Raw genomic sequence first — 23,861 nt, 5'->3', positions numbered from 1 at the left:
GAAAAAGCAGTGGTAGAGGAACACTATAAAATAATAAAATAAAATAATAATAATAATAATTAATAATAATGTCACAGTTCGAGGAAGTAAATGCTGTAGCTATCTCCTGTCCACACCAAGATCAGCTGCACAGCTCAACCTTTTCTGGAACAACTGTTTTTGTGTTGGGGAAGAAGCAAAAGAAAATAAAAGGCATTCACAAGCTTGGTAAAGTCTTTAATGGCAACATCTATTGGCCCTTACATGCAGACTTTCAGGAGACCTGTAGGATGTGGTACTGCTTGGACATACATAAAACTAGATTGAAAAGACCTCCAGACAACATCCTAGTCCTGTAGGGAGTAATTCTTCAGTGTCAGAAAGAAGGATTAAGTGATTTAATGTTTCTTCATCTCTAAATTGCTGTAAGTTTTGGTAAAGAAATATTTTGGTCACAGACATACTATTTTTGAAAGATGCTTCCCATATCTCACAAAATGCCATTAAAAATAGGGAAGACTTTGCCTTTTGTTTCCTTTTCCTTCGTAAGCTAACAACTTACCACACTGAATCAGGTCCACGAAGCCTTGTTAAAATGTATTTCAGCCTTTTGAGATGGAAGCAATGGGTACTGGGATTTCCTGTAGAACTCAGCAAGTGGAGACACCAAAGAAATGTGCACTTTTTTCCTAATGCACTATACTTTTCCTAGTAATTCCCACATGCTGCTTGCCTTTTGGCTGCCACCATCTGTTGGGGTGACATTTTTATAGAAATGTAGTGGCTCCTGGGTCTCTCTTCTCAGTGATGATAGCTAATTTAAAATCCGTCATTGCCTTTGAATTGCTATTTTTTCTCTTTTGTTAATGAGATTAAGTGACAATTGAATAAAATCTTGCCCAGTCAATAGACAAGATACTTTAGGACGTGTCCTCAGTCAACTTTCTCTTTTGATTCTGGAAACTTTTATGTGTTTAGCAAATATGTTTTTCTCCCTTTCCATCCCTTCACCACACCATCAATAATTAGGTTGAACAGCCTGAGTCCCAGTGCTTATCCCCATGGAATTTTACTAGCAATTATTCCTTCCTTGTTATCAAACTCCGTATCCCATTTTAAATGGATATAAATCTTCTAAAGCAAACTTTTGCTTCTTGTTTCCAGGTTGATATTTTTCTTTCTCTCTCTCTCTCTTTAAAGCATCTGCAGAAGGACTTCAACATGAGTTTTTGTCTGTTTGTACGTGTAAAAACACTTCTGAACATCTGAATAAGTTACTGACAAGTCCATCAGGTCCTTCCAGAAACTCAGATAAATGTGAGGGATACCTTCCATCTCCATAATCCATGCTCACTTTTCCCCAGTATGTGATATAAAATAGGTATGTTCATGTCTCTCTTTTTAATAGTGTTTCTATTGATATCTCCACTGAATGGCCTGTATTTCTATGGATTTGTCTTGGACATTTTTAGAAAATGTTAGCAGCATATTTACTACTTTTCATTCCTCTTATAGTACTTATAACAGAGCTTACATACAACAGTTAATCATGTAGCAATATCCTGTCTTCAGATCCATCAGAATTTTAGGTGAATGCTACTGATGCATGTGGTTTGATACTATCTAATGATTTTTTTTTCCTACATTTTCTATAAACAGTTTAATTTCATAAGTTTCCTTGTTAAAAAAGGTTCCACTCTAGGTTTTCCTTTAGCACTTTCATAATAAATACATCTTCTAGGAATTCATTTGCTTTTCCTGCTGGGGTCTGTCTTTGCTGAAATCATTTTTTGCTTTTTTTTTTTTTTAAATTTAATTCAGGTGGCCATATCCCTCTGTAGCTTACCGACGAAGTCTTTAGCATTAGCTTTGAGTTTCAGCATGTTGCCTCTGTTTGACTCTTTTGGCCTATATTATTGTGGCTGGATACAAACTGCCAGAATGCCATGTTCTTCTTCCATTTTCCTTGACACATCTTGCATTTTTTGAAGGAAATCTGTTTATATCTAAGCAGGCTCTTCCCTCTGCTGCTTATCAAAGTTTGCTTTGGGAAGGGGAAATGCTTTTAAAAGTCCGCAATGATGAATTTAGCATTTTTCATACCACTCATAAGCACTTTACTGCTTTTAATTTGCTGCTTTTATTTTATTTTTTTAAGGTTTTTTTTTTTTTCTCTCTCTTTAAAGAATTAACCTTTTATTTGACTGATTACTCTTTTGCTGCTGTGTCTTACAAGGATATTGACTTTGATCCTATTTAGAACTCTCTTATTGAGTGGCTTTTCAGTTGTAGCATTCAGATTCTCTGCAGTTCCCAGGGCAAAAATCAAGGACTGCTTCCCCTTTTGTGCTCTCTGATTAGGTGCTTTGAGAGTTAGTCATTTGCAGCACTGAAAATGTATTTTTCTCATGATGCCTAATCCTGACTTTCACAGTCAACCTGGGAATGGCTGAAGTCTGAAGACACTGAAGACATTGTTATTGCTCCTCCTGTTCTCCTTGACTCCTTACTCTCCATGCTACCATACTAATATTTTGCTTTATATGTAGGCATAAAATTTCAAGCCATTAATGACTGTATTACCTGTTGATGGTATTTATTTATTTATCTCCTTTGATTCTATTTTTTCCCTAACATATAGTGTCTGTCCTTCCCTCACAAGGTTTTCTCTGATATTTTTACAGAATTTGAACCTTGGTATCAAGGTGTCTTATCAATACCTTCTTCTCAGCAAATCCTCAAACAAAAGCCTGGACTAGATGACTACAGAGATCACTTTCAAACAGCACTTCTACGATACACAGTATGTTTTCCTCTGAATTTTATGTACCCTGATTACAAGTTTGGGGGTTTCCTTTTGTTATTTTTTTTTCTTACAGTTTCTCAAATATATTAAAATCTGTCTTTTTGCTTTATTGAAAATATAATTTTTGTAATTTTATATTTGGAGTCTTCTGGGCAAAGAGTAACCAACTTCCTTGTTAGTCTTTGGTTCAAAACACCGCTAACTTATTTCAGTGCCAGGAACTTCATTTCATACTGGTTTAGGTGGAACCCACTTCATTATAACCTTAAATCCCCTTTCACCATGTTATTTTCTTGAATATATTTTGGGACTCTGCCTTTCTATGTTTCATGCTTCAGCGATTGGGAATATTTCAGAAGTGTTACCATGAGGATTTTAATTTCATCTTTTAACACTTAACTGTTTTGTATTCTTAGCCCATTTTAGGTTATTTCTCTTACGTGATCATGTGCTGACAACAGTTACTATGAATATTCTTGAGACAATGCATCCACAATCACAATGGTCAAAATAAAAAAGTGTTGGTTCCTCCCCTCAAAAAGAAATTTGCTTTAGACCAGAATTAAATGATAAGCACATCACACTAGAAATCTGTGGCCAGTTTGAGTTTTTATTTGCTGGGATTCAACCCCAGCAAAATATATAAAACCATCTCCTGTCTCCTGCCACTGCATGAATAGTCATGCAGCCCATTCAGGAACATAGTTCGATTCAATTCAACATAAAATCTGGTTGCAGTCATGAAAGAACAGCCTGCAGTGGAGCACAAAAGGAGAGAGGAAGGATTCAATATCCAGAAAAATCTCTTTAAGAAAGCCTGATGATTTAATTTCTTTACCTAACCTCACTGTGCAACAAAACTAGATTTTCATTCTTCAGATCCAACAGCATTTGCCTTTCCAGTATAACACTGCAATGCAGCATATGGAAAGAAGTGTGTAAAAACAACTATAACCATCAATATACTCATATTTCACAGGAGCAGCTGACAGTATAACCTCTTCAAATGCGCTTATAATTTTGTTTTAATGTGGTTTGGAAGTACACATTATTAATTAAAATGGCTTCCACTGTTTCCTAGAATGGTAAATGACACTTATAAACCTCTAATGCCATGAATCCTATAGATGACCACGAAGCTCTACTATTAAAGTAATTTTGTACTAAATGCATCTGGGCAGTTAAAGACTATCAAAACCTGCTCAAAAAGAAAAGCTCCAGATCAAATCAATTTTATGGTGTTTATTCATAATACAAACTAGCAAGAAGGAGAATGCACATCCAGGCTGCCTTTTTTTCAGTCTTTTAAAGGTGACCGGGTCCTATCATGAGAAGTAAACCGAAGAGAACATCAGTGAATAAAATGCACCCTATAAAAACAGAACTTTCATTAACTTCTAAAACAGCTGCAGGGGATTTTGTATATGCTGATCACCTCTGATCTCTGACCCCTAGCATATGTGTTACACCTTGCTTTATGCATAGCTCACCAAAACAACTGTTTTTTTAAATGAAATCAGTACCTAAACCTCTATAGCGATCCTGCTAAAGGAACAAATTTTCTTCCTCCCTCCTCCAAAAAAGTGCCTGCCATTATTTTCCTCTTTCTACCATATGCAAAGTGTTTTTATTCATTCCTCTGTATTAGTTTGAGTCCAGCCTCATCTGTCAGTGAAAACCTGACAGTTAGTGAAAAGTCTCAGTAGTGAAAATGTATTAAATATGCTTTTTAAGATCTGATACAAGATGAACAACTTCAGACCAGCCTGGCACAGTTCCATAGTACAGACAATGGAGGACGTGAGGATTTCCACTGCAATTCCCAGTCACTGAGAGCTACAAGGGCAGTTGTTGGCTATGCAAGTGAGCAAGACAAGAGCAGCAGCTTCCTGTGGAAGAAAAAGGCAGCAAAGGAAGATCTGCTGCCAGAAACATGCTCAAATGCAATGTATTTTTACCAAAGCTAAGTAAGCTGGCACTGTTTCAGTGAATAAAGATTGTAAAGACTGAATAACATTTCTGTCAAGTGCAGGTGCTTAGGAACATCTGCCCTTTCCTTGGGAACCATGATCTAACCCTGTGGTTATTTATACTGTTTTCGTCTCTGGACTGGACTGCAGTGTTATAAAATTCCCAAGCACAAGCCTTCAGCATGAAGAAATCACTCTTGATTATCTTTTAACAGTCATGACAATCAGAAGAGGTAACTGAAGGCTGGAAGAAAGCAAATGTCACTTTTTGAGGCCCTGGTCTTCATTTTAACTGATCCCCTGGGATACCATCATCTGTAGGAAGGGCAGAACATAGAATCTGGGGAACTGCAGGCTCATCAGCATTACCTCAGTCCCTGAGTGGATCAATGAATTATGGAAACCATTTCCAGACACATGAAGGTGAAGAAGGTGATCAGGAACAGTCAGCATGGATTTACAAAGGGAAAATCATGCTTTACCAAACTTACTGCCTTCCACAATGAGGCAACTAGCTCAGTAGATGAGTGGAAAACAGAAAATATTGTTTATCTTGACTTTAGCAATGCTTTTGAGGCTGTCTACTGTAACATCCTCATAAGTAAGCTGATGAAGAGGAAGTTGAGTAAGTTTTCAGGTAGACTGAAAACTGTTTTCAGGTAGACTGAAAACTGGCTGAACAGCCAGGCCCAGACGGTTGTGATCAGCAGCACAAAGTCCAGATGGCAAGTCACTAGTGGTGTACTCCAGGGGTCAATTAACTCCACTCTGTTTAACTAAAGATCTCAATTACTTTGCAGAAATTCCAGATGGGGACTCCTAATAGCTGGTGATGGACCCTGCAAAGTGCTTCAGTGATGCTTGTGCTAGCATGTGTGAAGAGCTCCTGTTCAACAGATCCTGCAGAGTAAAAACACTATTGTCAACTGCACCTTTCAGTGCTACTACTTTACTGTGTGCAAGGCGTGGTATTATATGTGGACAGTTGCTCATTTCTAAAAACATTTCCCCTCAATCTGATTAAAAAAAAAAAAAGCCCACCACAACTGTTTATTGTGGTCTCGTCCTTCGCTACCACCAGAAACAAAGAAATCTGCATCTGATGTGATCTGGAATACACCATGCATCTAGTATCTTGCAAAATGCCACTCTGCAGCCATCACACACCAAGACATCATCAATCACCAAGACCTCATCAATCTCACTGGACTTAAATCCTATTGGGACCGCACTAAAATCAAGGGGAAAAGAAACTACCATCCAACTGTCCCCTGCAGCTCCTGCCACTTTCTAGCCCTTAATTAATCTAGAACATCTCTACCTCTGCCAGCTCCTCCAGGCTGCAGGGGAACTGACCTCCACTTGGCAGGTTTCTGACTCCTGCTGCTGCAGCACCACAACTGGTCACGAACACAACTCAGCAGTAGAAGCCACTGGCACCTTGTCCATTCAGATTGCAAACTCCTGGGGGAAAGAAAGTCACAGCCTGAACACATAAAGGTCTCTAAGACCTGCTCTGTTGCAAAAGCTTATTATGATCCCCCTGGGATTTAATTTAAGACTAAATTTAGGCTGTTTCCACCATGACTTACTGCCTTCTCTTAGAACTTCTCATACATCCTGCTTTCCTGTGTGTTTGATACCTCAGACACTTCAGATGTCCTCTTTTCAGCATAATTTAATATTTGATTATAGTAAAAGAAAGCATGTGTTGTCTTGAAGAAGAGAAAACTATCATCTAGGGATTTCTCTAATGCCAAGACAAAATTAATCTTTCATGGCACAGTGGAGTAAAAATTCAGTCCCAAAAGCAGGTAATTAAAGAGTTATTCCCTAGATGTGAGAATGACTCCTTAGAAAGAGAAACTTAGAAGTTTTGTTTAAATTGTTCTGAGAGTACAGCAACTGATTTAGAGCTAGTATTTGGTGAAAACCTGCTTGGGGTAGAAGTTCTAGAGAGGAAGAGAATGATGTTGTGTCTAGTATTTGTAAACACGGGTAAAAGTAATGCTGCACAGATATGAAGTCAGAAGTGCACCCCACAACAGGAAAGAGAGAAAAGTCTTCTCAATGAGGCTTTCCTCAGATAAAGGCCCTCATTCAGCATTAGGCAAGAACTTTCTTGCAAGTTTATTTCAAACTACTATCAAATGACACATGCAAGGACTGATCCAACCAACCTGCCAAGATGACACGGTATTTTCCAAGGCGACTGAGACATATAAAACTTGAATGCTAAATCACAGCAGATCAGAAATGGGAAGACTCTAGCTCAATAACCATTAACTTTCAGGTGGAAAGTGAATAAAGTTCCAAAGATGAAAACTTGATAAGCCAGCCTGTGCAGTCTATACAGAGTATTGACACTGATTACCCACCTATCAGCCAAAATTTAGAAAAAGATGTTGCAACAATCTCCTACTAAAAACATTAGTTACAAAACATTGCAGACAAGTGGATATTTCTTGTTCTTTGCTTTATAGTAGTACTTGACAATTCTGCAGTCAAGCCAGTAGCAGCAACTGTCCACGAATTTCAAATAGGTTTTTCAATTAGGAACACGATGTGGATCTAAAAACATAGAAACAACTCATTCTGTGTTGCTCTGTCTCAGTAACACAAGACAATTCCTTCATTCCTGTGCCTCAGCACTCAGCTGCTGCCCTTAGCAGACCAGGTTAACTTGTCCAACTTTTGTCCTTTTGCCACCGTAGCCAAAGGAGCAGCACGTGACTTCCCTCTTGCATATTGACAGAGTTATGCATAAGGTTAAAGCCTGAAGGGTCTACCTAGGGCATACAAAAAGCACCGTTACCCAAGGGCCATATATGTCTTTAATTTTGAGCGTGGAATAGAAAAGCCTAGGCAGGCCAGAAATGGCAGCTACAAAACCATCAGTTTTTGATGTGACACCAGAGTTGCTGCGAAGCAATAGCTGCAGAAACCTGTCCTGCTGCTGCTGTACAGCTAAGCACTCTGCACATGCTCCAGTTCTGCGGTGAAACACTACTCCTACTAAATTCAGTGGTAAAACTTGCCTAAAATGCTCAGCTCCCCAGCCCTCCAAAGCGTTAAGCATCTGTCAGAGACCTAACAACCTATTCCTGTTCCTGCACAGGAGACCCCCTGCCTTCAGGTTCCCCAGAGGAGAGCGCCTGTCAGGTGCAGCTGGAGGACACACGGACATACCTTGTATGTGGCATGACTCCTCAAAGGATTAACTGACCCACTGACACACGTAATGCAGGACAGCAGGTTCTTGCCCACGCACCAAGCACAGCCGATTCAGTACATCGATGTTCAAGGAGCTGCTTCAAGCCCACTGAGACATAGCTTCCAGCCTGCAAACACAGCTGTAGTAGGAGATGCAAAAACCAATCATGCATCTCAACACCAGTAAGTCCCAAAAGATCTGCAGAGGTTGTCCCAGTCCCTTTCAGACACTGTCAGCCATAAAAGAACACCCAATAAACACCCAAACAGAGAACATTTGTGAGTAACAGCCACCCCTCACCTGGGACTGACAAAACTTCAGCATGGCCTAACATTGACACCAAACCTATCACACATGCCTATTGTGGGTTTCAAAACAATAAATTGTTTTGATTTAAAAATAAATAATCCTAAGACTCATTATGACTTTTGTCTCATGGATAGGGCAGATGAATACATTCCTACTTGGCCCATCACATACCATTGCAGTTACAATTGGTCACAACTGAAGAAATCATACAGAACGGATCAGTGAAGAAAAAACAATAAAAATCCCTCGTTAAATTTACCTTAGGTTTACCTCAGTTTGAAGCACAAGCACTGTGATAAATGGATTGACATCTTAAATAAGCTCTGGTGAAACTGGGTAGGTACTATTCTGTGCTTTCCTGAAGGGTTATGCAACTTTACGGTTACTTATTAGGCAGAACTGTTCTCCAGAAGAAAAGCTCTTGGGTAGCTGAATATTTTAGACTCCAGCCTCAGACTTTTTCTATGATGTGAATGTTTCTCAGGAAGAAAAGTGAATCAAAGTCAGGACTGTGTGCTTCTTGCTGAAAGCTTAAATAGGGGATTTGGAATTCAAGAACATGAAAAGGGTAGTCCCTGAAGCCCAAACGAAAGAAACTTTGGATTTAGAGAAGATTTTGATTAGATTTTCACACAGTGATTTAAAATTACTTGCATAATGCAAAGAATATGCCAGGGTATAATGCAACATGGTTGCCAGTGATGGCAAGCTGTCACTAAATGCTCAAATGCTTTAGGGAATTTAAGGCCAAGCTGAAGTAAACAACATACTTGCTTTAAATTATCACATAAGTGAACTACAGAACACCTTGTGGCATAACTGTGCAAGAGCAATTTGACTTTTTTCCTCCTGGAAGCTGACAGCTTATGGTGCTGCACAGTTCATTCTTAGGCTATAACATGGAAAAGCTGCTTAGAGCTACTGAGGAAAAGGTTTTAAAAAAAAAAGTTTTTAAACTTGTTCACTGGCATGGAAGAGCTCAAATATCATGATGAAACAGCCCTTGAGCTTACTGGAGCATTTTGTTTACAAGGAATCAAAGCAACTTTGCTGATCAGTGTAGCAAAGAAGGGATAAATGAACAATAAACCCGAGAATGTGTACTAGCCACTGAAAATGAACTGCTACAGAGCCAGGCAGTAATTCTTATGGGTGAAGTTTGATGTATGCAGACCATGCTCTGCACTACCAAGTTCCTAACCTTCCGTTACTTCATCTACTGCATGTCCACAAATAACCTGCACCATTTTTTGTTTTCCCCTCAGCTATTTGTAGTATCACAATAGAATATTATTGCTATGTTTTGAGGGATCTAGCCTTTTACCGATAGTTCTGTTGTCTGTTACTATGCAATTAACGGCATTTATAATACACTTAAAATTGTATTCTGGTACTATACAGAACCACATTGTGGACAAAATCACACATTGGATTTCTAGAGCAGCTCAGCCAACTGCCTCGAGGATAGCAAGAGAGTATCGTGAATTTACATCAACTAAAAATCCTTTTTTAGTTTTATTTTTTAATATAGATCATTTTAAGGTGTACCTGCATGGGAATAAGGTATGGAAGAACTTAGAGGGATTACGTCTTCCAGTTTTACAGATACACTGCAGTATCACTGCAGCGTTCTTTCAAAACTTCAGATATTAACTACTTGTTCAAACTTCACAACTTGTTGGTGAAGCAATGTATGTTTACTTTCAAACTTCAGTGACTAAATGAAGGAAAAATATTTGGAGTTCTGAAAATAACTTTTCATAGGGATGCTTGTATTACTTAATTTCATCAGAGAACGTTATGAAGAGATTACATTCTGTGATAATGTACTCTGAAAAATCACTTCCTTTGGATGTTGAAATTAAAAATAAATGTGTTTTTGTTAATATCCGAAGAGACTTATTTAACTTACCTCTTTTGAGCTCCTAAGGACAAAAGAAAATCTTGGATATCTCATTTTTGAAAGGCCACTTTTTTCTGTATTTAAATGAAGTCATATACTACATTTACACTTACTTTATAAGTGTACAAGACCTACTGCTGACATTTAAAAATAAAGTCTCTGGATGGGTTTAATATTAGGAAAACATAACTGCATAAACTACTGCACTGTGAAGACTGAGTAAATAACCAGTTTATAACAAAATGAATGTGTTGCCACGCAAAAAAAAAGGTACATTCCCAATGTATGGAATTAACAATTAACAAGTTTGTTAATTTAATATATGATTCAGTACACAGTCAGCTTCAAGTCCTGAAGCAGCTCCATGGAAAGCAGTAAGACTCCTCATGGATCTCACTGAAGTTAAACAGTTCACTGACAGAGTAAATCCAGACTGCAGTAGTTTGGTGAGCTGAATTCAGAGTGATTCATCTTTCTTTACGTGACCATGATATGTTCCCAATATGCGAAACACTTTAACTGATACCAAACACAAATCTCCAAACTTTTTTTCCCCCTTTTTATTTCCCTTTTCTGTTCCAGAGTTAAGTAATGAACAAGCTGAGCAGAGGAACAGTAAAATATGAATTGCAGAACAAGGAGTTCCTAGGTAAAGATTTTCACATCTTCTCTTTCCAGAAAGTATTTGGTAAGCAGGATAACTTAAAGAAAACAGTTTTAAATCACGTTCAGAATTATATACAGAAATGACAACTAAACAAAAACTACAGTAGCTCTGCATGGTCCTAACAGATTTGGTGTCACAGACTGGCATGTAGAACAAGGGGACTGCTATTTCTTCATCTCCAGGATTGCACTTCCTGGCCCTCGGTGTTTGGCACTGCATATGTTGCAGAACTGGACAGAAGATACCTGGAAATGAAAAAAAAATCAAGAGCCTCTTAGAGAAATATAGCCAGGTTAGAATGTGGGAAGATGAATGAAAATTGCCAGTGTTTGTCCCAGTGTCACTATTCATTGTCAGGCTGTTCCCTACAGACATACTCATGGATAGGTTTAGGAAGGTGATGTAGTGGAGCATGGTAAAACAGGTTGTTTTGGAGTCAGAGGGCTGTACACCATTCCCCCCACTTGTACTACCATGACCCTCCAGGCGAGTAAGTCAAATTCTGTCCACAACAAAGATGAAAAATACAGACTCAAAACATCGCTGATTATCTTCATTGATGAAGAAGAGACTAAGTCACTTGGCTGGCTCCACTGACCACTGGATGTCTTAGTCACAGTCACACCTGAACACCCTTCCATTTACTATCAAATAAGTGCTCATCGTTACTGCTGCATTTAGCTCTCTGTGATGCTTTATGCACGCACTACTTTCCTTTTCCTACATCACCAGTAACCAAGTATCAGTAACACAACTGGCTGTCTAAGGCCAAGAAATACTATAGCAGTGGAGAATTTGTTTCAGATATGGACAGATACCTGTATATTAATATGTAACACAGAATAAATATTATGTAATATGTCACATTTAAAAATCACATTTGATGAGTTACCCAGTCCCACCCCTGTCTCCGCATACTGTGATTGCTAGATAAATTTTAGATTATTTGTCAGATAATCACATTTGTGGTAAATATTATTTGAATAAATAATAGTTGGTGGGCTTTCTTGTGCAAGCGATCTAATATTCATTAAGATTATGATAACAATTTAAGTATACAAGCTGTACCATATGGCTATAAGCACTCTGCTTGGTCACTTTGCGGTGACTCAAAGTGATTTTTTAACTAGATGTTCATTTTCAGAGTGAAACAGAATCAGCAAATCTTAAATCCCATTTCCTTTGTGATTTTAGTACTATTCTTATGCTTTCATTTCTAAATTCAAACATGGTTATATCTAGAAATTACTTTGTTTTCACTGAAAAAAAAAAATTCCCTAATGAAGAAAAACATTCTAAGCATAAAAATAATTGCAAAGATATTTAAATATTTGCTTTCTGAAACATAAATTGGGATCAGATTCATATCATAAAAATCACCTGAAAAAATATCTTATTCTTTTCTTTAATTAAACATATTTAAGCTGTTGCAATAGAAAAGAACTAATAAAAATTCAAATGTGTCATATTTTCTGTATGACTCAAAGTTGTGTTGCCCATTCAGATTGAAGAAATTGATAATGTACTTCTCAAACAGCAGCAATTTCTTTTTAAATTGCACGTACTTCGGTTGCGGTGGCCCAACACATCTTTTCCCTATTCACATTCTATTACAGGGTACCATCACAAATAATTACTGTAATCATATTATAATTCCTGATAGAGCCATGCCCTTCTCCACAAATGAGAAAAGGAGACATGATTTATCCTTTTGTCTTTGGCAAAGGTGACAGAGATAGTAAACTAGTTCCTTACTGTGTTAGATACCGGGAGACACTCTTTGTGAAACATGTGTCTGCAGTGGAACACTACCACATTGAAGGACTTGGATGCATCTGGGAAAAAGAAAAGTAAATCCATTACAAGAGGACAATGAAACAAAGAATTCAGTGACTGCAGCTGTATACACCCCCATTCCATTATACACAGAGTGTATATATACATCAAGTCATATCTTTATCATATTTAATTCCAAGTTATTCTGTCTTATTTAGAGAAACCACACAGAGTGATGCTATCAGGTAATGTGTCAGGCTTCAGCAACCTGGTCTAGTGGGAGGTACCCCTGCCCATGGCTGGGGGGCCGGAATTAGATGATTTTTAAGGTCCCTTCCAACCCAAAACCATTCTATGATTCGTTCTATTCGCAGCTGGCAAACAAAAAACAGGTTTTTATCTGTATACTTTGTCTTATATATTCTTGTTGAAGACGCCATAACAGATATTTTCCTGGTCAAACTACTACTTCTTAAGATGCCTGGCGACTATGCTGATATTTCTAAATATAGTTCTCTTGCAGAATGTACATCTTTAAAAATAGTTTACTGAATTTCTAGTTTCAAGACTAACTTTATAAGATGTTTTAAAACTACAGTCATTATAAGCTGTTTCAAATATGCCGGCAGTGACTGAAGCCATGAGTTTTCTACCACTCAGACAAAATGTATATCCCATAAAAGTTTATAGTCTGCAAGTTCCGTATAAATCATAAAACTGCTATAAGCAAGATTTGATGGGAACAGCTTAGTTTCACAGTTCTCATAATCTTTAAGAATATGTATGTTGATGGATTAAAGTTCCTTCCACTCAATATATTGCAAAACAGAAAATAAGAAAATCAAACATGAGTAAGAAAGAAGAAAGAAAATCTGTGTTTACTACAACAAAAATGTTCAAATTAGACTCTGTTCCCACACTGGAATTCAACAGCAAGGTTTGCATAGGAGACTGAAATTTACACAGTGATTACCAAGGGAAGAGTATTACACATTTCTATGAATAACAGCAAACAGTAGCTCCTCTTAAAATATAAAAATAGACGGTTTCTTACTCTTCCAGAAAAGCATCCTACCTGAAGGAAGTATTGGAGACAGGCATGATTCACAGATATTCTCTTCTGGGAAAAAAAAAAAAGAATAAAATTTGTATAAATTTGTAACAACTTTATTAACATACTTCATGTTTCCTTTTCTTTTTTCTTCTTTTAATAAAGCAGGCATTAACATATTGCTATTACAGAAATGGGTCTTGATCTTAAAGTATTTCCTTAAGATACCTACCACAGACTATTAAAAATTAAAGAGCAATACTGAAGCAATATTTCTATTAACAGCAGGAAAAATGTTTCGCTCCTCTGATTTTGGTGCAGGCAGAAGTGCAGGGGCTAGACGAAGAACAGGGCTGTAGAGACACAAGGCAAACTCCAAAAAAAAAAAAAAAGCAGCACAGGATGGGTTCCTGATTTCTCTGCAGCGTTTTCTAGCAGAAGCTCTGATCCTCTGTCTTTCCATCAGCTTTTGCCTCATGGCATTAACACATATCTTGCATGAATCACAGATCTTTTCACGTACACAATTAGCACCTTGTAAAATATTTTAAACTATTTCTAAAAATTATCTTGTTGCAGATTATTATTACCTGACTGTTTTGGCACTGAACAGCATTTTCCAGTGTTACAGATTTCAGGACGCAATATATTACTGGCTATGCTGAGACTAAGAAAGTGAAAAGCTGCACGCTGGGTCTTGTTTTTGCAATACAAGTGCTTTCTCTGCAAAAGGGAAAGCAGCTAGCACCCTACTGTACTCTACAAATAAGGTATAATACTCAGGCTTTCTGTCAGCTTCCAAAATGGACTGTCATGTGGCTTAGGTTTATAAACCAAGTAAAAGACTTCAAAATCTTGAATGTCATCACATTTCCTCTGTACCCACCATCCACTAGAACACCCTTCATTTGAGTTCGATGCATTTTCTTCAACAAAGAAAGAGAGTCAGCAACAAGTATCTTCTTGCAACCTTCCCGCAGCAGGATCTATTGTGCAAAGAACACAAAATAGAGTAGTTATGGAATAGATGGGCATAGCAGCTACTTTGGCAAGTCATCTATGGGGTTTTGCTGTTATAGAAAGCACAAGGAATGTTTAAGCCTTTCCAAACAATTACACCTCTAGCATTGGGGGCAAAAAGGAAAGGAGGAAAAGAGGAACCTCCTGCTACTACCACCTCTATTTAAATGAAAAAAACACATTTAAATAAATATAAAATCCTTTGCAAACTTACTACTGTTGTAAATTACGACGATCTTCCAGCAAACTGCTCTGAAGAAAATAAAACTGAGAGACTTTTTTTAACATTGTCTCTCAGAAATGGTCTCTAAACCACTTCAAAACTTTCTCTCTCTTTTTCCAGACCTTCCCTACTTACTTTAGGAAAGGCATTTACTAATCATAAAACCTTTCCAAAAAACAGTAATTCTAAATATATTTTGTTCATACGTATTTCCTACTGAGGCGTCATTTAGTTAGCCATATTAAAAAGCCCATGTAATTAACCAAAGATCCAGATTTTGTTCCTCCTTAGCAAAAGTCTTAGATTCCTTTTTTTTTTTTTTTAAACTTATTCAGTATTTTACATTAGATTGACATGTTATTGTCTGTCAATGTTGTGAAACACAAAAAGGGCATCAAAATTATACGGAGCATTATTTCCCAATGCCTAGTGAGGAAAGTTCATGAAAATGTGACAAACACAAATTAAAACTTGTGAAAGTTTTCTTCCCTCCACCCCATACTAAATTGATGTTTGGAAATTTGTTTTCCAAGACTGCAATTGTTCTGAAAAATGTTTTCAAAGAGGTTCACAATCAATTTTGAGCTGAACAAACCTACAAAAAAATGTGTTATACAGAGGGAGTGTCCATTTGTTTCTCCTGATTATTTGTACTACAGGAGACTTTGAAAAAAGTCTTGTGAAAATGAAATTTTTTACCCTTAAAAAAGCATAGGACTGTAAACACAATTAGGACACTATGTTAAGGCTAGAGAAAGAAGTTTTAAGTGGATATATTAGTTTACTAAATTAAGGAAAACATCTGGAACCAAATCATTTATTGAGGTAAAGAATCTGATTTTCTGACTACACTAGAGAAGGTGCTACTACAGAATGAAAACCACAAGCCATGAAAACTATTTAATTTAGAAAGTCCTGATTTACATATGCCTAATATTATCTTTAAAGGAAACCACTGCAGTATGCAGAAGGGTATACCTGAAGCACAAGGAATACATTCAGGCCTTGATTCAGCTTAGCCCTCAACCAAACCCAAGTTTCTCAAGGACAATTACATAAATGCTTCCAAAACACGTCACAAACCAATCAAAAGCGCATTATTTTTAGTCATTATGACCAAGAAGCCAGCATCCCACTGTGCAAGCTGCCACCTGCCCCCTAGTGCCTCCGAGGTGTCTGAACAGCGGCTTATTCGGATTCAGAAGAGCCTAACAGCTTTTCCAGATGCTCTTTCAATCAGTGTTCATCAGATTATCATTGATGTCTGTTAATTCATAACCTCTGTTGTGAATGGACAGACATGAATGCTACAAATGGAAGAATTATGGATGGACAGCCCCAGTTATCCATCAGAGAGTTACTGCAGGTTCAATCCATGTTTAAACTAATAACATAATAACATTTGAGTAAAATGGCTAATCCACAAAACCTAGAGGTACTGAATCTAAATGAATTAATTTTATATTTTAAAACTGAGGTGGAGGGGGGCGTAATATTAGAATACCAAAATCTTTTGACGTCTTTTTCTAAAAATTGTCAAAAAAGGTTCAGAAATTAGGCACATCATTCTGAAATGAGGGAGGTGTTTACATCTCTTCCAACAACACAAGCTTTTTGTATATTTCACTTAGGTATAGACAGAAGCTGAAAAGATTCTTATTTTATAAATTCAGAAAATGTAGCAGACTTATGGCTAACACACAAGTGTACAAATAAGGGACTTTTTATATCAGCCTTCGCTGTGAGAGAGAAGTCTGATACAGCAACTATAGAAACTACAGACCTGGAGGATGATTACATGACTTACTTTAAGAAAGCTTCCCAGATTCCTAATTCCTAAGTTAAGACCACTGTGAGATCAGACAGCAGAGACTTGAACACGTGAACGATTTCATATTCCTTTCCCATTTAATTCTCAGAGAAGTGAATAATAAAGGCAAATACAAAGATTGACTACACATTAGAGAGAGAAGGTCTTTTTTATGACTAAATCACTGTAACACTGATGAATTTCAGTCCAAAGATGATGTATATAAAAAAATTAAACAAAACCAATAGCATCAGTTTCATTGGAAGAAAAAAAAAAGAGAGAGAATGTTTACTTTGCATAGAAATCCTAGTAAATGTCAATTTTTGCTACAATTTTCACATAAAAGCAATACTGACCTCACTCTGTTGGCTAAGGGAGGTTTAAAAAATAATTGCACTGGTGAAGTCCTAATGGGAACAGAGGACATGTATGAGTCTAAGAAAAGTACCATCACTAACTGTGGAAAGTAGATTACACCAGAAAAATGTTATTTTTTGGTGCTGATCAAGCCTAAGCTGTTTGCATCCATTTCATTCAAGGGGCTCAAAACGGGCAAGTACCATGCTTACTTAAAAGCAAGTAGCAAACTACCTGCATTTTCAGGATGGTCTTCAAACAGCAGAGCTTTTGGCTGTGAGAGCGTGAAGCTGGCTGTCCATCCCTCATTTAGAAGCCTAAATCACTGTCAGCAGATCCTGACCTGTTCTTACTGCTGCTACCTTGGAATGTGAAATAGAAAAACAGGCACCAGACTAAAAATCTGTGTCTAGGAAATGCCTTTTGACGGCAGTTTACACATTACTGACTGAAGACAGGTTGGATATCCCAGGAGAAAGCATTCCTCCAACATTCAAATATTTCACTGTTGACGAAGAGTATTAGAACTTCTTGAGTCTCAGAACTTTTTTTTTGTAGTTTTGTTTTGTTTTTCCTCCACTGAAGGTGTTCTTATATAGGAGCTCCAGTTAAATACAGTTTGACTCCAGAAGACTGTAAAAAAAATATTTTATTCCGACTGAATCCTGACTTTCAGTAGAAAAAACGAACTTGCAGATTTAAAGAATTTAAGGACTGTTGGATGAAAAAGACAATACATCTGGCTGGTGTTCTGATCTAAGTAAATATAAAAGTCAGTTCTTAAAACCACAACTTTATCTTGACAACTTTTCACTTGTACGGAGATAGCTAAGTTTTGATTCTTTGTCTTTGCAAGCCCTTTTAAAGGCAAACAATAAAGATGAAAAGTATTAAGCTTTTGCTAGGATATCAATATGTCTTGGCTCAATACAGTTAGCCTGTCACAGATTTGAATGCTATTTAGTTATGTTGGAAATGCTGACTGTTAAAAAATGAACTAGGTACATATTATTCCTACTAAATATGCATGTCCCTCCTTAAGACACCATATCCTCAGAAGTTTATAAATTCAAAGTAAGTAGTCCGTGGCCTATTTTATCTACAAATTTATAGCACTGAAGAACTAGATTTCAGGAGCTAAATAAAAAATAAATAAAAAAAGTTTTAGACTACAGTTAGTAACTACTCCTGTTGAAATGCAGACAACTGTAACTTTGTTTTTACTATGTCTTCATAACTTTGTCAATGTTACTGTACAAAAACACTAAAATTGCTACTGTTTCAGCAGTAAGTAAACTTCATCATTATAAAATATCAGTGGCACCCAATTATCTGTTGTGGTTTTAATACATTAACTTTGAAGATGACAAATAGAAAACATAAAAAATGATCCTTAGGAAGGGAAGGTGAAAAAAGGCAATAACTATCTGTAGTTTTATTCCCAATTCACTTAAATTCACTTAATTCCCAATTCACTTAAATGAGTGTTTAAATCTGACACTGTTTAGGAAAATACTCCTGACACTGTTTAGGAATATGCTCAGCATTAGGTTGTATGAAATTGCATTTCCTGAAATGGGAAAATAAAAATGGGTATTCTGATAAAAATAATAAGGTAGCTGATAGACCCCTACTTATAAAGCAGAGCTGTAACTCCACAGCAGAAATAAATTAGTAATACTTATTTGAACTTGTGGTCTAAGAGCAAAGTCTCACATGATCAGCATCTTATTTTTACCCAATAGAATACCTAATCCTATCTTAGTGCCATGTTTGTTTGGCAGCAAACATTAGCTCCTTCACACAGGTGTAAGTTACCCACATTACTTTAGAGCTGAGGTGAACTTAGGGTAGCACATAAAACAGTTGCAGCCCTTCATCTAATGATATCTGCTTCATATTTGCAATATGCCAATTTTAATAAAAACTTATACTACTCAGGGAAGATGCCAGATTAAAAAAGAAGTTACAACAAATTTTGTTGCATTACTAGACTTCCTCGCTGGATTCTCTAATGCACAGTGCAAGCTACATATGGCATGTTTTGGCAGCCATTCAATTTGATTCACTTGAATTTGTTGTCATGTAAATAATTGTTTTCAAAGAGAGAAAGTCTGTCTAAAGCACTGCATCTAGCTCACACCTACATTTCAAATCACATCTAATGAAATGTTTACTGCTACAGAAATTTAGGAGCATAATAGGAAATTTGTACCTGAACACTTGCATAAGTACAGTTTTGCATAAAACAATCTTACCAGGGCTTGCCAAAGGAGGTCACAATTAAATAATAGAAAGGCACAGCTTCAATACCTTTTGGGAGCTGATGTTATGACAAGATCAGCACAGTTTTCATATTTGGCAGTAACTTGCAAGCCAAGCAATGGGTTCTAACTTCACATATTCTCCTGATTTGTGGTTCGTGGCACAAGATTTTCCTTTTTACCTTTGAAAATGGGAATGATGAGACTTATGCACATACAAAACTGATGATCTGAAGAGATGAAACCACAGAAAGTCCTAGCCAAAAAAAATGTGGATCGCTATACAAGTTTGAAGTACATTAGGTAATACAAATCAGGAATCTGAAAGGAGTTGTCTCAGGCCAGAATAGAGGACATACATTTCACAGCACGAACCTGCACAACATGATGTAAAGGTGTGACCAGGCATCATGCCAACACACCAGAGACTAGCTTTGAAACAGCTAATGAGGCAGCAGTAGTAAATGAAGAAGTGAGGGTGGAATTGCCCTCTGCTAGGAAACGCTGCTTAAGACATTTATTTACACGAAGGTCTAGCCGTGTCATGAAGCACACGCTTAATGCAAAAATGGTTCTATCAAAAACTGAGCTTGCCAACTTAAAGATACTTAAGTGAGCATGTTCAAGAGCTGTGATGGCATCTTTAAATTTCAGTGTAGACACACCATCTGTTTATAACGGTGCACTTCACATTCCTGTAACACTTCAGGAGCAGTCTTATTTTAAGCTATAGCTTACATTTCTGTAAAGAAAAATAGTCACTTTAATTTCTTTCTTTTTTTTTTGCTATATTGTTTTGCTATTGTACAAGCAAGCCAAGCACAATTTACATTAAGCTTCCCTAATTTCTAGTACTCCTAAGAGGTATAAATTTTAGCCCCAGAGCTATCCAAATCTACTTTAAAATGAATTAACTTGAAATCCATGAAGCGCTTCAATGCTAAGAGCAAATAATTTTAGATACTGCTCTAGAGGTTAAATACATCCTTTTAATCCCAAAGTAATTTTGTTAAAAGCTATCTGAAGACAAAAAGGATTCTTTCCTCCCCAAAATGTAACCAAACGACTTCATCAGCCACCAACATACTTCACATATAGGCAAAATCACTCTGGGTGCAGACGTAGAAAATGTTCCATTTTGATTTCCACAGAATGCAGTAACAGTGGGATCAGCACTGCAAGCAGCAGGGTACTGACAGCAACAAGATTAACATGTAACTGTTTGAATGCAGAATGCAACTTAGCTAGCATTATTTTGGAAGGACAGTAGTATCTAATTAAGTCAATCAAAAATCTGCAAATAATGCTACGACATGCAGTATATACAGACATGTACCTGTCTATCTGGGGTACCTCCCTGCACGTTACATATGTATAGGAGAACAAGACACTTAAAATGCTTCTTTGAAATACTCAAAGTCACGATCTAAAAGAAATACCTATATCATCCAAGGTTTCAACATTTCTACTTACCCACAAGGCTTATAACAGTATGAGAGAGATTTAGAAGACCAGAAGCTATCTAGAGAAAAGAGTATTCATCCTGACTAATTCCCACCCTTTCTGTCAAAGTTTCATACCAACTCACATTGGTAACGGCAGACGTCCGAACAGAATGAACAAGCCTTCAGGATAACGATTTATCATGCTACTCCGTAGTGAAGTGTGGTTTTTTTTTTTTTTTTTTTTTTTTTTTGAAAATGATTATCACAGGAAGAATGCAACATTTACCTGCAAGTTGTAATCCTGAAGAATTTTCACTAGAGAGTCTCTCAAATTAGGAATCTCCATGCCTTCCTTAATGCGGTGGATCAAAAGAATGGGATCAACATGTGTTCCAATATTGTTCAACAAACCAGTAATAAAAGCTGTGAAAACCAAGAGACGAGTAAATTAAGATAAAAATCCAGGCAAACACCTGATCACAGGATGTTTCAGTGACAGCCAGAGGCTTTGGCTGTTTCTATGACAGTTCTATACTGAGAGATAGCATTAAGCTTCTTTCATATAGCCTTTACATCTTTCTTGCAGATATATTCACTTGAAAATAGGCCTTTGGGGAAGAGGAAGACACAGAGTTTGGCAATGCACAGAACTCCTAGGCTATCTGGAAAACGGATACCAGAGTATCCAGTGCAAGTCATCAAAAACATGAGTAAATAACACATTTCAATTCAATAAAAAAGACACTTGAGCAAACAGAAACAGAAAATTAACTTCATTATTTGAATATTCCATACTTAATTACAGGGTTAAAAACCATATTTGTAAGTATTTAACCTAACTCCAAGGGACCATGTTTCTCAGCAGTGAGAAGAGTGATGCAAAAGTCTCGCTTTTTGAAGTGCAACTGGCTAAATGAAACACTAGAAGGATGAACCTCAAAGAAGGCTAAGAGGCAACCTTATTGCTCTCTACAACTTCTGAGCAGCAGAAGTGGAGAGGGAGGTGCTGGTCTCTTCTCCCTGGTAACCTATGACAGTATGTGTGGGAATGCCACAAAGCTGTGCCAGGAGAGGCTATTGTTCTAAAGGAGTAAAAGATTTTGTTTGCTGTTGCTTGTCAGAATTAGTGGTCAAGTGATGAAAAGATATCTATTCTGATATTAATTCTACAAGACATGCAATCCTTTGGAAAAAGAGATCCCAACAGAGATTTTACAGTCTTGATTTAAAGCACCAGAAGAGGTTGTAAAACTAACAGGATAGTTAAAACAATTCTCTATTTTCCCAGTCATAAGAACTCTGAATCTCCCTCCTGAACAAAACTGATTAGGAGATTCTGACAGATTCTGATTCTATCTGAACTTTAAAGTTGAGTAGACGTTCATATCATGAAGAGCAAAAATACTCTTGTTATTGCAGATCTTATCTTTGCGCCACAGAAACAAAACAACATGGTTATTTTATTGAGGGGCAGACAGGTGTAGGCTCTTCATTTTCAGAATTTCAAAGGGAAGCAGCTGTAATAAACAGACCACACGACATCCTCATCAAGCCTGCTGACTATGTTTTGAACGTGTCTAAAAATAAAGCTTCATATACTGCCAAATTAAAAGCACCATTCTCTCCTTAACTTGACGTAAGGACATAACTATGCAGAGCTTAGTCAAGTGTTAAATCCCTAAGTACTCATTCTGTAGCATGCCCACATGCTGCCTTACTGGACATTTTTATGCCCAGGACAGCTATGGCATGCTCCACAAACCAAAACACCTTCCTGGCTATCCATAAACACTTTTGCTAACATGCGTGTGGAAAAATCAATCCTTCACCTGCAATACATTTCACAGAAAATACAAAAACAAGGCTGCTAAGAAACTATCCTGCTTACGTGGTTTGTCGATAGAATATAAAATTAGATCTTCCCAAAGTTCTCCATCGTCTTGTTCCTTGGCAAATTCAATAGCTTTATCTACATCTTGCAATTCTTCCATTATCATCTTCAAGGCACTGCGGCTATTGCCCATTCTACCTAGAAGAACAGAATAAGTAAAGAGATTATAAACCCTAAAGTACTGAGCATTGATAAATACTTAAGAAGCTTGTATTGCTCTTTCCATATGAATTTTGTAAGTGTGAAGTTGCCTCAGGCTAATTCAAGACCTAATCTAATCTAATTTGACGAAAGGTATGCAAATCCCAGAGCAGTCAGTACAACCTGAACATGGGCTCAAATACTTTGCTGGGCTGGGACCCAGAGACTTTCTTAAGGATGTGTTGGGTCATATCAGGGGTTCTAAATATCAGCAAGATCTGATATAAGGTCGAGTGTGTGTGTGTATATGTGTGCATGTAAACTTTAACATGAGTTACCCCCTGTTAAGAGCCTCCATGGACACACTTAATTTGCCTTAAGTATAGTGCAGCCTACACCCATGGAAAATGACAGAAAGAGGAAGCAGTAGTATAAACTCTGAACTGCTTTTTAAGTAAATCCCACTCTGTTCTCAAATAGTCCACAACACATTCTTATTTAAACAAACATTGATTATGTCAATAATAAATGTTTTCCATTCTGTTTGTGACTAATACATAAAAATCTTAGAGTCATACAATGTCTCCCATTTAGAGGCGGATACCTTGTCCTGCTGAGGAAGGTAACAATCTAAATTTAAATTTGAACAGTTTAAAATTAACTTTATTTAAAAAAAAAAAAAGCAACATAAGCAAATCTTCCACCTCAACAAAAGACAATACTAAGCTTCTGTGATGCATACAGAGCAAACCATCTGTTTTATTTCTCCCCTCCCTTCAAACAGATAGGATTACTTTACTCTTGCAGATCATCACAAAAATAAACAATTTCTGCCCCCATAACCTCCTCCCCAAAACACACCAACACAAAACCTCAAAAAAAAAAAACAACAAACCAGAAACACAGTAACACAATACATGAATGTAAGACATCATACAAATAATCCAGTCTTTGTTCTACTTTCTAAAGCATGTTATTTGGTTCTATTGACTATATACCAACAGCTTTGTCTTTGGGAAAGCAAGTTAAATGATC

At 37.0% G+C, this 23,861-nt stretch overlaps 1 protein-coding gene and 1 long non-coding RNA gene across 3 annotated transcripts in view; one reads left to right on the top strand and one right to left on the bottom strand.

Moving 5' to 3' along the window:
* The window catches only part of LOC308190630, a 53,857-nt gene extending 45,471 nt beyond the window's left edge, over positions 1-8,386 (top strand). Inside the window, exons 3-4 of the long non-coding RNA XR_013947384.1 lie at positions 2,664-2,782; positions 5,556-8,386. This is a non-coding gene — a long non-coding RNA (uncharacterized lncRNA). The remainder of the gene's footprint in view (positions 1-2,663; positions 2,783-5,555) is intronic.
* A 2,081-nt stretch (positions 8,387-10,467) lies between these two features.
* The window catches only part of VPS41 (VPS41 subunit of HOPS complex), a 107,255-nt gene continuing 93,861 nt past the window's right edge, over positions 10,468-23,861 (bottom strand). For both annotated transcript variants that reach the window (XM_080582229.1, XM_080582230.1), the window contains 6 exons: positions 22,683-22,823; positions 21,081-21,217; positions 14,562-14,661; positions 13,700-13,744; positions 12,604-12,683; positions 10,468-11,093 (listed from right to left, as the gene is read on the bottom strand). In XM_080582229.1, coding sequence (XP_080438355.1) covers positions 11,013-11,093; positions 12,604-12,683; positions 13,700-13,744; positions 14,562-14,661; positions 21,081-21,217; positions 22,683-22,823 — 584 coding nt within the window. In that variant the 3' untranslated portion in view covers positions 10,468-11,012. The remainder of the gene's footprint in view (positions 11,094-12,603; positions 12,684-13,699; positions 13,745-14,561; positions 14,662-21,080; positions 21,218-22,682; positions 22,824-23,861) is intronic.

The sequence above is a fragment of the Anser brachyrhynchus genome (genome assembly GCF_964034855.1).
Source record: "Anser brachyrhynchus genome assembly, chromosome: 2".
NCBI lineage: Eukaryota > Metazoa > Chordata > Aves > Anseriformes > Anatidae > Anser > Anser brachyrhynchus.
Note: the sequence above shows the minus strand (reverse complement) of the source record. Positions and strands in the feature narration are given on the sequence as shown.